The following is an 11,575-nucleotide window of genomic DNA, read 5'->3' on the forward strand; positions in this document are numbered from 1 at the left end:
AGCAACAGTGATAGTTGCGCCATCTATGGAATTGTGTATGCTCATACGCTAGTAGTCGACATCATCGAAGATAGAAACTGAATATCTTTCCGGCACGACGTAGACTAATTGGAATTCGGTAGAGTCAAGCAAATTTGTGGTTTTTCGTTAGAGTTATCAACCATGGCGCCAGGCGCGATACTAGACCCGTCTACTGGTGCCACAAATTCCCTTTTGGCGGCTGACAATGACATTCTGCGAACCATCAGACCTCACTATCTGATAGAAGAGCATCCAATTGACGAACACCAAACTGTTCGAGCCATTGTCGTGGGTGCCGGCATCTCTGGCATCACCGCTGGCATTTTACTCCCCGCAAAGGTTCCCAACCTGGATCTCGTAGTCTACGAAAGAAACAAAGATCTTGTGAGTCAAAGGAGAAGGATACTTCAAAGCAATAATTGCTGATACTTGAGTTCATGAAGGGAGGTGTCTGGTATAACAACGTCTACCCAGGTGTTCGGTGCGATGTGCCCGCCCACGCCTACCAGGCTACGTTTGCTCCATCAACAGATTGGACTGAGGCGTATGCCACTGGCTCCGAGATTCAATCTTACTGGCAAGGCGTAGCGGAAAGGTTCGACGTGCGGAAGTACATTCACTTCAAGCACAGCGTTTCCTCTGCGGAATGGTCTGAGGAAAAAGCCAAATGGGTTGTCCAGATACAGACAGACGACGGTGTAATTACTGACGAGGCCAACTTCCTGATTACTGCCACGGGTCACTTCAGCGACCCAAAACTTCCACAGTATCCTGGCATCGACAAGTTCAAGGGGCACTTGCGGCATACCTCCAATTGGGATCCCAAGTTTGATGCAAAGGGGAAGCGGATCGCAGTCATTGGGAACGGCGCTTCCGGACTACAAGTACTCCCTCAATTGCAGAAGGTGGCTACTAGCATCGACCATTACGCTCGCAACAAAACTTGGGTCGCAGCTCCGATCGGCGGGGAAGACTTGGCAGACTTTGTCGTAAACAATATCGAAGACGCGCGATCAGACCCCGAGAAGTATCTCAGCTTTCGCAAAGCCCTGGAGGGGAAGCTTTTCAGTCGCTTCGGAGGTATCTTCAAGGACGGCCCTCAGAATGCAGCGGCTGAAAATTATATCAAAGAACTTATGAGAGCGCGGCTAGGAGCTAATTCCGAGCTTGCTGATGAGATTATACCTGAGTTTCCAGTAGGCTGTCGGCGACTGACGCCCGGACCCGGCTATCTCGAGGCGCTGAATGCGGAGAACGTCAACTACATTACCGACAGAATCTTAGAGTTCACTGAAACCGGGATTCGGACTGTGGATGGTGCGTTATTACCAGCTAATCGTGACAACTTCTTTGGCTGATTCAGTTAGGCGCTCTTCGTGACGTTGATGCTGTGATTTGCAGTACAGGTCACGACATCACATTCAGCACCCAGTTCCCCGTTGTCTACAAGGGACTTGACCTTCAAAAGGCTTGGAGGCCTGGCGGAGAACCGGGATTCCCAGACACCTATCTAGGGATGCTTGCCCCAGAGGTTCCAAACTTCATTACAGTACTGGGACCAAATGCCACTGGACCAGCAGGAACGCTGTGTCATGCGGTCGAGAACCAGCTCACATACGTTGCCAAAATACTTCGCAAATTTACAACCCAAGGTTTACGGACCATAGCTCCGTCAACAGCTGCGACCCGTGATTTCCGAGCCTATACTGAAGCCTTCTTTCCTCGCACTGTCATGAGTGAGCACTGCAGCTCCTGGTACAATGGCGGGATCAAGGGAGGGAGGATTCATGGTCTCTGGCCCGGCAGTGCTGCTCATGTTGACCTGGTTCGGAAGGATCCGAGATGGGAGGACTTTGAGTACACCTATCAGAACCCCCAAGGAAACAGGTTTGGGTGGCTAGGAAATGGCTGGACCAAGAAAGATGTTGCGGCTGCTCATGGCGAGACTGATGTGGAATTAGATCTGACTCCTTGGTTGGAGAAGGGTGCTTTAAGTGGTGATGTAGACCTGAGAAGCTATCATGAGAAATGGTGGGTGAGCTAGTAGCTGATTCATCGTTGCACTTCATCTAAGACTGGATATCTAATTTCATTACCATTACGGATACTGCATGTGTCTAACTGCAGGAACTCAAAGCTCCCGTCTTCTGAAACTCAACTTCGGCGGGGTTATCACCACCCAACTTGATGTCAAAGCTGGTGTTCCATCCGTCGGCATCGACGCTTCCATTGGCCGTATAAACCGACCACTGGCCTTGATCCTCTCCAGCAGCTTGGAAGTTGATCTTTTCAACGTCCAATCTGGGGACAATGCCTCCCTGCCTTCGGACCTCGTGAACCAGATCCATTGTCAAGCCATCAGCAGTGGCAGGCGTGCGGTCCTTGCGAACAAGAGCCTTGACTGTGACCGGCAGCTTTCCATCCGCAACATTTCCGATGCAAGACTGGGACTGCTGATACAGGAGGACGTCGCTCATGGGATATCCGTTGCCACCATTGTCGTACGTGATGGTTTCGTTGGTTGAGGGCTTGGTAACGTGGATGTAGAACTTGCTGATGCCCGTGTCAGGGCTGATCGTGGTGTCGAACTCCCACCAGGAGAAGCTCTCCCTCCATAAGCCAGACGCACTTCCACCTTGAAAGGTCGCCTTACGGGTAGTTATGACGGCTGATCCATTGGCGTTGCGGTCAGCGAATGTCAGTTGAACCGAGAGATCATTGGGGTCTCGGCCAGTGACTGCGGTGGTGCGGATGCGAATGCGGCCGCCGAAGGACAAGTTGCCGTCATCCTTGAGGAACAGGCCGCTGATGTAGGGCTTAATGTCTGTGGCCACGATGGGATCGCTGAGCTTAACGTTGGCGGGAACGGTGTCAATCATGCGAGTGAAGATGTCGGCACAGGTGGCCTGAAACGCAGCGGGGTCGGCCATGGCTTGCATCGTCTTGTTTCCGTCTGCGGCGAATATGCGCTTGTCCGAGTTGAGCGTGTCGTTCGTTCCAACAATCAGAGGGTTCTTGGTTGTACCATCCAAGTATTCGGTCACAACGACGTTGTCGAAGTTGGCAAATTCGGTGTCGAAGTGGGCTACGGTGTCGTTGTTCGGGTCCGCCTCGACGCCGACGATCTCGGGGAAGTCCGTACTGTGCACTCCTCCCAGAGTGTGACCGCATGCCACCATGGCGATCATGTCGCCTTGAGAGAAGCCTGCCCTGGTGAAAGCTTCCTGAGTAGTGTTGAGATCGGTCTGAGGCTCCGGGACACCAGCAGGGCCGGCCTCTTGAGCGTCGATACGGCCGGCGCGGAACGGGATTTGGATTCCGCCGCACGAAAAGCTGGCGACAAGGACACTCATAGCCAACAGATCAGAAGCAGAGGCACGAATGGAGTGGAAGCTGCTGAAGAATCCAAAGGTGTTGTTAAAAGCGCCTCCGATGTTTTCTGGGCGATCCAGCTCGAAGAAGATGGAAGCATCCAAACCACCAGTGCCGGCGGCGGCATCGTGTGTGGCCATGTCATGGAAAGCGGCGCGAATCCATTCAGCAGAGTTCTGACGGCCTGGAACGCTCGTGCCGAAGCCACAGGTAATGACGCCTAATCTATTGTCAGTAATTGATTGAGATTCTGTGGTAGAGAGGCAACCGACCATCGATGAAACCTCTGCGAAGGTATCCGGACTGAAGAGAGAGGTGATCCTCAATCTCATCGTACTGAGAAGGCCAGACATACTCCGCTGCGGCGATGGACGCCAGAGCGAGCGTGAACAGGATGCTCTGCTTCATGATGGATGCAGGCCTATAGAGAACGACTGAATAGAAAGGCAGGTGCGCAACCAAACATTCAGTTCATCTGACATCGTGCCAGCCCTCATTCGCTTTATGGGCTTCGAGAAAAGCTCTTCCATCTGGGCAATGCAACGTTGAACGGGGCGACCCTTGAATGATGGGACGGAGACATTTGTGCGCTTGGGGGGACAAGATCTCGTATTCCCCTATCCCACCATGCTATTCTAGTTCCTCTCAATGCCGATAGCGAGCTCCCATCATCCCGTCGGTTCCTACCGTTGTGGACCCTGCCCAGATATGCTTGAAGTTAAGTGCTGGTCTAGTTCATTTCCCGAGACCAGGCCTCCCTAGCTGATCCCTAATGCATCGTGGGGAATAGTCTCCTGCCCAATACGGCAGCTGTAATTACCTAGCATAGTGCCTGAAATACGAGCGACGTGGGTGACGGTCAGCGCACCGTCGCAGCGTGCTGTAGCTTGTTCGTGTCAAGATGATGCGTGGGCGGACGCCCTACCAGATCCGGATCACGCGACATAGAAATCGGCCGGGATCATGGCAAGAGGAACCCGAGGTATCGTCTGACAAGGCGAATCGAACAGGCAGTTGTTAACATGCAAAAGTGCGAAGATTGCAGGCAAGATGTTGTTGTGACTGAAGTTTTGACACGGTTTTGGGGCTTCTGGCTCGGGGTTCACCCACTTTGCCCACATAATTTTGGGCCTCTGAACTTGACAGAAAGCTAACTTGATTGCTGAAAGTCTCAATCAGTGAAGGACCTAAGTAATCTTCGCCTAGGGGGTAAAATGTGCTGTAAGAATGTGCAACTTGGCGCTGACCAAGTTCCGTCCAGTGTCAAGAATAACGGAAAAACGGCTGCCCGAACCCTTTCCCCCGGCCCTGGACTTCTTCCGTTCCAGTGCGTGTTGGGATTATGCCGTCATCGAAGTCAATTCAGGAGCTAACTGTTCGGCGCTCTCGGAGCTTTGTTGACCCCGACATATCTGCTGGTACCCGTATAACCTCTGATTATATCTCGACTCAGATACTACGTGTATAAGCACAACAATTCAACATGGGCGACGCTTCAATCCTTCACATGCCAACCACCCTCATATTTGGTGGCAATGGCAAAACCGCCCGTCAATTGACAACGATCCTTCGGGACGCCGATACCCCGCACACCGTCTTCAGCGTTATCCGCAATCCGGAACAGGTTCCGGACTTGGAAGCCATCGGCGCAAAGCCAATTGTCCAGGACATCTCTACCGCTTCAGAGGTCGACTTTATTAAAATCATTGAAGGCACCCGGCCTGACGTTGTGGTGTGGGCTGCTGGTGGCAAGGACCCCAAGTCTGCTGAGGCCGTTGACCGGGATGGAGCCATTCGCGCCATGGATGCCCTGGCCAAGGCCAACGTGGTCGCCAAACGCTACATCGTCGTCAGCGCCCTCGACGTCCGCGACCGAGACAGCAAGCCCGTTCCGGACTGGTACACCGAGGCCGATGAGAAGCTCAGCGACCGCATGTGGGGTATCATCGGTCCCATTCTCCGGGCTAAGCTAGCGGCCGACACGGAGTTGAGGGTGGGGAATGCGGATCGCAAGCTCAACTATACCATCGTGAGACCTGGTGGCTTGACTGAGGGACTTAGTACTGGAAAGGCACGCGCCGGAAAAGTTGGCACTGTCGGCATGATTCCCAGGGAAGATGTTGCCAAGGTCATCTACGCCGCGATTCAAAATGAGAAGACCTACGGGCTAGCATTCGATGTGCTGGGGCCCAAGGACGACAGCCCAACGATCAAAGAAGCTGTTTCAAAGGTGGCGAAAGATCATGAAGATACTTTTGAAGGTTACTACTAGGCACACAAAATCAATGATTATGACTCATGAATGTCTTTCAAAAGAATAGAAGAGGTCTTTCTACAGCCCTATTCCGTCGGTCGGAAGCTGTGCAGCCGAGGGCTCAACTACGTAGTAGTTCCTTCTTCAGTCGACTTGGCCTTCAATGGCTTTCGACCATGTATCGCCCAGCTGTAGAGTGTCAGTATTAAGACAAAAGTCGCCGATGGGCACTGAGAGCAGGGCATTCTTCTTACACCGTGAAGTAGGCGTGGATACTTCTGTCACCAAGATCTCTTCTTGCCTCCATAGCAAGTATCAACACCTCCTCTTTTGTCCAGTTCAGAGCCCTAGTCAAAGGCGCCATGAGAAACGCCTCCCAATTAACAGCTAGGTTCTCATAAGCCCACCCGCCGAGTTCTTTGTAATTCCGGTCTTTTGGCCATGGATTCGTAGGCCACTTGTATCTCTCCAGATGGATATCCTCAAAGCCGACTTCGGCCATGATATCAGCCAGCGACTTGATGTCTTTGAAGGGGCGCTTGAAGAAGTCTGCTGCTTCCTTCAAAAGCCGCAGACTCTTCATCAGGGAGGAGTCGGCTCTCAAAGTGCCGTCGTCAGAACGAGGCTCGGCGTCGATCTCCTGGATCTCAAGATAACCACCTGGATTTAAATGACTATCACAGAGTTTAGTTTAGTAACGGTAATCTTGTTTTACGTGGAGTTGATGGATATCAGTACTCAAAGCTTTGTTGGAAGTAAGCCTTCCAATCAGTGATACATGAATCAAGTACGCGGCTATGAATGTAGTCGAATGGCCGAGAGTATGTCCAAGGCTCCTCGAGATCGTCGATCTCAAAGCGTACATTCGGAGGGACACTATAGGGGCATAAGTAAGCCATGGTGTCCGGGTGTACAATGACCTTTCAGGCTGACTCACAACTCTGGTTGGGCAGGAGACAAATCAATGCCGAGAACCTGTGATGTCAATGTTAGTAAAGGGTGAAAGGCTCTGCTACGTTTGTACGTCGTTGATGACTGTTCAGCACCTGACCTCAGCTTCAGGGTGCTCGTCTCCGAACTCCATTGCCCAAATTCCTGTGCCTGTACCGACATCCAATACCCGACCGATTTTGGATTCAGGGTTATTGGGGGGCGCAGTGCCCAGTCGATTACGGAAAGTTCTGATGAACATGTTGTGTTGTAAATCTAGTTGTCGGACCTAATATTAACATGACAGTCCCACTATCGCAATGAGCGGTTGGAGAAACCGCAGAGAAAAAGGCCTTGCTGCACAAACCAAGTCGATCGTTTTCTGTCTCGTCGTTCGGAACATAATATTCTGCACGAGTCAGTGTTACTGTCGCGTAGAAAGTCTACCAGAAATCTCACTGCCGTCTTTGTACTTGTGATAAGTCCTGCCATTCTCTAAGCGGTAGTCGAAGATCGAGCTGGACAGGCTTGTGATAGATGAAGCAACGCTTTGCTAAAGAAAGTTTCAATTGATGATCTTGTTTATCCGCTATTATAAAACGCTGAGGACAGGCAACGTACGCCAGCAGCAGAAGCATCATCATCCGTGCTCTTAGGAAATAGGAATGTTAGTGCGCTGTACCAAATGTAATTGGCGCACACCTAGCATTACCTCTTCGGCAGCAATATTATCGTGGTCGTCTATCGCGACGTTACTTTGATTTCCCTCAGCTGCACGTGGCGGGCTGTTGGCCGTGTTATCTGTCGTGCACATCGTTGGAAGTGCTGCTCTCGAAGACGCTCTTGCGCAGGCGTGGGGGTGGATCGAGAGAGTCGCGTCTGGACTTTGACGCAAAGATTTGGTGATGATATTGCCTGGAATTGAAATAAAGAGGAACAATAATCAGCAGCAGACCCGTCAATTGATTTATCTGTCGAAATGAATGACCAAAGTAGGATCTGTTCTTACCCCTCTCCTTGGCTGGGTACAGTCATGCATGTTTACGGCGAGCGTCCCATCCAACACCATATCCAGGGAGGAAACCCCCGAAGAGATGATATAATGCACGTATCAGATCCTCGAATGCAGTAAACAGTGGATCTTAAGATTTCTGACCCTAGTCTAGTCTGAGTTATTAACAGTATTTACGGAGTACCCGGGGCTGGCTCAAGATGTTTGACGATTAACTCTTTGTAAATGTGACACTTTGCAGAATGCTTCGTGCTTTCACTATCAATCAACAGTAGTACGGTCATTCGAATTGGCGGCCAGGCTAATGAGCGACGTCAATATGATTTAGGAGTCAAACGTAAGATCACAACATTCCTGGTTTATCTTCTTGGCTGAAGAGCATGTGAGAGCACAAGTCAACACAGGCCTTGAGAAGAATGGACGCGCGTGATGGCCACTCTCCATCAAATGCTATCCTAGCATCCATCTCCATCACTAAACCACATTGCCTACCACCACAAGGCAAGTCCAGATCTCAATTAACCACTGATAAATCAGTTGGCCGCAACTTCCTCCGCAGCAGGTTTTCTACCGTAAACAGACCAGCTGATCCGAGAATTAGCCAAATACTCAAATAGCTAACTTATCGATAATAGGGCCACTTACATGGTCTGGTAAGCATGAATGCGTGGGTTCTTCATCTCGTTGCGGACTTCCATTGCAAAGACTGTAACCTCGTCTTTGCTCCAGTCATGGGCTCTCGTCAAAGGACCTAGCATGAAACCTTCGAGCCCAGCAATGGTGTTATCGAGGTTCCAGTACCCGAGCTCTTTATGTTTTGCATCCCGAGGCCACGGGTTGGTAGGCCACTTGAATAACTGCACTTTGATGTCAACAAACCCGGCCTCGGTCATGAGGTCCTTCAGAGTCGAGTTATCCTGGAATGGATGCCCAAATTTGACCGCCGCTTCGCCCCACAGCTTTGAGAATTTGTGTATGGCACCATCGTCGGCGAGTGTACCGTCGTCTGACTTGCCGTACAAATCGACTTCGTTGAGCTCAAGATATCCGTTGGGGTTCAAGTTGCTTCAGTGATTACATTATCAGCGTGAATTTGGTTGATCAACTTGTGCACGTAACTTACTCGAAACATTTCTGTATGTATTGCTTCCAATCACCAATACATGCTGTCATCAGGCGACTATGAATGTAATCGAAGGATTGCGAGAAAGTCCACGGCTCCTCAACATCATCAATCTCAAATTTCACATTCGGGGGCGTGCTGTTGAAAAAAGCATGTCAATCGTGAATACGAACCAATTGGCAATAGCAAGGGCCGAAACTTACGATACTGGCTGAATTGCCGAAAGATCAACCCCAAGAACCTGTTGAGTTCAAATCACGCTCTACAATCAGCAACGTAGCACAGTCACATATAGGCGATAGAGTCTAAGACTTCCACTCACTTCAGTTTCGGGGTACTCGTCCCCAAACTCTATAGCCCAGATTCCAGTTCCAGTTCCAACGTCCAGAACTCTCTTGACTTCAACACCAGAGTCCTTCTTGTTGGGAGGTGCAGTCCCGAGTTGATTGTCGAAACTGAGTAGGAACATGTTGTGCTGCACATCTTTCCATTTCAATTAGCCTTGGGTCAGAGAAAAAGATTGGCAAGAAATTTGGCGTCTCACCAAGGCGCTCCCTCTCTTGCTCACCATTAGGAATGGAATATTCTGTACTCTGTTAGTGGTCATGGTTTGTTACATCTCCGGACTCTCTTCTTCATTAACTCACTGCCATCCTTGTACTTATGGTATGTCCTTCCATTTTCAAGACGGTATTGAAGTACGGAGTCAGCCACGCTAGTGCTGGAGGAAGCAATGCTCTGAAGATCACTGCCGTCAATAAGAAGACCCTTTCAGGGTGGCCGGGCTAAAGCTTACCTCCCCTCTTACAGAGGAGTCATCTCCAGACTTTCTTCAATCAGTAAAAGAAAACACAGATTTCTGACTTCTATTATTATCTCACATCATCTGGATGAAGGTCCGGGGCGATGGTAGTTGTGAGTTTAGGTTGTTGAGCCTGCGCCACGAGAGATGATCGAAGTCGAGAGGCCGTTTGGGCCGCTGCGGCTGCATCAGTGTTTGATGCCATTGTATCAGCTTCGCTAAAGAAGAAGCAGGATTTCTCATAATAAGAAGACTGCGTGAACTGATCTTGCGTCTCGGATCGTGACGAGCAACGCAACTTTTAAACACAAGAAGCCTGTTGGCTCGGTAATTTACCCCTCACCTTAGCCAGAGTGAAGTGCTGTATGCATGTTGGTTTTGACCACGCGGTTGAAGGCGATATATGTGGGCTCTCTGCCTAGATGCCTAGAAAAGAGATAAGTCCGCTGTCCTATCGGATCGAAGCGACAGAAAGGTAAAAGATCCTCTTTGGATGACCTGGTGCGTATGTGTCAACTGCGTGCTGCAACCGTTGGCGGGGAATATTCTGCTACTTCCTGTCGGGAAGGAGTTTCTATTGTCTGTACCTATGATCACCACCTGCCACTCTTAGAACACACATTTAATTTCTCTGAGGTAGCTAAAGAATTCCCTTCGGATTCAGATTCAATGTTTACGAGGACAGCTTCGAGGACAGAGCAGGGTTCATGTCTAATTTCGGGTACAGAAGCCGGTCCAGCTGCACAGTAGCCCACCTCAGCACACGCGTGACGGTCGCGAAACTGTCTATATTCGTGCTTCGGCGAGGGCATATAAGGTACGGATTCTCCCTGCAAATTCTTCCATCCAATGACTCCTCGAAGCCTGGCCAGACCCTGTCCTGTTCCATTGCGCCCTTGATTCCCACATTCCGACGAGCTTATTCCGTCCTTAGTTATAGCTCACATGAACATGGTCCCTAGAAATCAAATGAATAGAGAGTTCTGGGGTTCTATTCAGTCAGGAAAACTTACCAGTGATTCGCAGTAAAGTCTCCGCGATCATCCATACTTCGCCAGCCAGACCAAGACTTGACCGAGTCCTGAGAAGGATTCCAGATCTTCTGGCCCCAAATAACGTACTTAAGGTCGAGCGTTGCTCGGTTGTTCATAACCCACTCGGCAATCTCCTTGCCTGAGATAGTGGGGACCTGCAGAGGAATTAGCCACGTAATGTTGGAAGCAAACAATCAACGCGGTGGGATTCACTCACACCACCAGCATCAGAGCACATCATATCTGTCGCTTTGCCGCAGCAATGATCCGAGTCGCCAGGGCATGTACAGTCGCGAGTGCAGTAGATTTGCCTGACCCTCCCAGAAAACGCTGCGACGATCTTCTTCGCGCCGCTGACAGCGACCTGTTTACAGGCACCGACAGATGGAATGGTTGGATCGTCGTAGACGCCGAATCCGGTGGCGGTAGAAGAGCAGCACTTGAAGCCACTAGGACCTGGACACTGATTCGAAGCAGATGTTCCTGCACAGTCGCTTGTCCAACGACAATTGCCCCCACTTCCGCAGGAAGCTTTGGTGCAGCACTTGATGTTGGAAGCATCGGCGGGACAACCGCCGTCGATAGTTGTACCTCCGTTCGAGGAGCAGGAACTTGTAGTTACGCAAACACCTGAGAGAACAGTCAGTCGAGGGTTTTTGTTCGAGACGCGGGTGATATTATCGTACCGGCTCTACCACCGGAGCCATAGCAGGGCTCATTCAGCGCCGCCAGTGCGGCCTGCACTGAAAAAGAGGAGACGAAAAATGATTGATATCTCATCGTGGTGTTTCGAAAGAAGCCGTGATAAAGGATTATTTTGATAATGTTGTAAAAGTCCGTCACTGCAATGTCAACTATCTACTGCATCAAAAGACCGCGGTGAGCCGTTGGCTTTATAGTCCGAAGCCATCAGTCATCTTGCCTCTTCCAGCAGACAAATCCCTCCCATCAGTTTGTCCGAGCTTATGCAACACGGAACATCAGCGAGGCAGCCGTAGCTGAAAGTATGTGCATACCATTGCAGCAC

The 11,575-nt window shown here is 50.5% G+C and overlaps 6 protein-coding genes across 6 annotated transcripts; 2 read left to right on the forward strand and 4 right to left on the reverse strand.

The window, feature by feature from the left end:
* Positions 1 to 162: 162 nt before the first annotated feature.
* On the forward strand, positions 163 to 2,065 carry BDP55DRAFT_772875 (uncharacterized protein; the record flags this gene model as incomplete). Its single annotated transcript, XM_060581148.1, has 3 exons — positions 163 to 405; positions 465 to 1,338; positions 1,389 to 2,065. 3 exons carry the CDS (start codon positions 163 to 165, stop codon positions 2,063 to 2,065), a joined length of 1,794 nt encoding a protein of 597 aa, XP_060423844.1.
* A 73-nt stretch (positions 2,066 to 2,138) lies between these two features.
* On the reverse strand, positions 2,139 to 3,801 carry BDP55DRAFT_563749 (WSC domain-containing protein; the record flags this gene model as incomplete). Its single annotated transcript, XM_060570272.1, has 2 exons — positions 2,139 to 3,613; positions 3,666 to 3,801. 2 exons carry the CDS (start codon positions 3,799 to 3,801, stop codon positions 2,139 to 2,141), a joined length of 1,611 nt encoding a protein of 536 aa, XP_060423845.1.
* Positions 3,802 to 4,876: 1,075 nt separating this feature from the next.
* On the forward strand, positions 4,877 to 5,665 carry BDP55DRAFT_733588 (NAD-dependent epimerase/dehydratase; the record flags this gene model as incomplete). Its single annotated transcript, XM_060580113.1, has 1 exon — positions 4,877 to 5,665. The coding sequence occupies one exon, from the start codon at positions 4,877 to 4,879 to the stop codon at positions 5,663 to 5,665; it is 789 nt and encodes a 262-aa protein (XP_060423846.1).
* A 107-nt stretch (positions 5,666 to 5,772) lies between these two features.
* BDP55DRAFT_697938 (S-adenosyl-L-methionine-dependent methyltransferase) lies at positions 5,773 to 7,391 on the reverse strand (the record flags this gene model as incomplete). The annotated part of the gene is made up of 8 exons (XM_060577739.1): positions 5,773 to 5,836; positions 5,902 to 6,321; positions 6,386 to 6,523; positions 6,585 to 6,622; positions 6,699 to 6,853; positions 6,945 to 6,986; positions 7,037 to 7,130; positions 7,290 to 7,391. 8 exons carry the CDS (start codon positions 7,389 to 7,391, stop codon positions 5,773 to 5,775), a joined length of 1,053 nt encoding a protein of 350 aa, XP_060423847.1.
* A 731-nt stretch (positions 7,392 to 8,122) lies between these two features.
* Positions 8,123 to 9,719, reverse strand: BDP55DRAFT_563826 (S-adenosyl-L-methionine-dependent methyltransferase; the record flags this gene model as incomplete). The annotated part of the gene is made up of 9 exons (XM_060570277.1): positions 8,123 to 8,174; positions 8,235 to 8,654; positions 8,713 to 8,850; positions 8,916 to 8,953; positions 9,035 to 9,195; positions 9,257 to 9,298; positions 9,360 to 9,450; positions 9,509 to 9,538; positions 9,594 to 9,719. 9 exons carry the CDS (start codon positions 9,717 to 9,719, stop codon positions 8,123 to 8,125), a joined length of 1,098 nt encoding a protein of 365 aa, XP_060423848.1.
* Positions 9,720 to 10,164: 445 nt separating this feature from the next.
* On the reverse strand, positions 10,165 to 11,559 carry BDP55DRAFT_368318 (uncharacterized protein). Its single transcript, XM_060567089.1, has 4 exons — positions 11,235 to 11,559; positions 10,766 to 11,178; positions 10,528 to 10,703; positions 10,165 to 10,472 (listed from the first exon to the last, which is right to left on the reverse strand). Exons 1-4 carry the CDS (start codon positions 11,326 to 11,328, stop codon positions 10,445 to 10,447), a joined length of 711 nt encoding a protein of 236 aa, XP_060423849.1. The 5' UTR covers positions 11,329 to 11,559; the 3' UTR covers positions 10,165 to 10,444.
* Between the last annotated feature and the right edge of the window lie 16 nt (positions 11,560 to 11,575).

This window comes from Colletotrichum godetiae, assembly GCF_030913485.1.
Source record: "Colletotrichum godetiae strain CBS 193.32 chromosome Unknown BDP55scaffold_65, whole genome shotgun sequence".
In the NCBI taxonomy this organism is placed as follows: Eukaryota; Fungi; Ascomycota; class Sordariomycetes; order Glomerellales; family Glomerellaceae; genus Colletotrichum; species Colletotrichum godetiae.

Coding starts and splice junctions, on each gene's coding strand:
- BDP55DRAFT_368318 (XM_060567089.1), bottom strand. CDS start 11,328: ATGAGATATCAATCATTTTTCGTCTCCTCTTTTTCAGTGCAGGCCGCA. Junction 11,179..11,234: donor TGGCTCCGGTGGTAGAGCCG/GTACGATAATAT, acceptor CTGTTCTCTCAG/GTGTTTGCGTAACTACAAGT. Junction 10,704..10,765: donor TGTGCTCTGATGCTGGTGGT/GTGAGTGAATCC, acceptor ATTCCTCTGCAG/GTCCCCACTATCTCAGGCAA.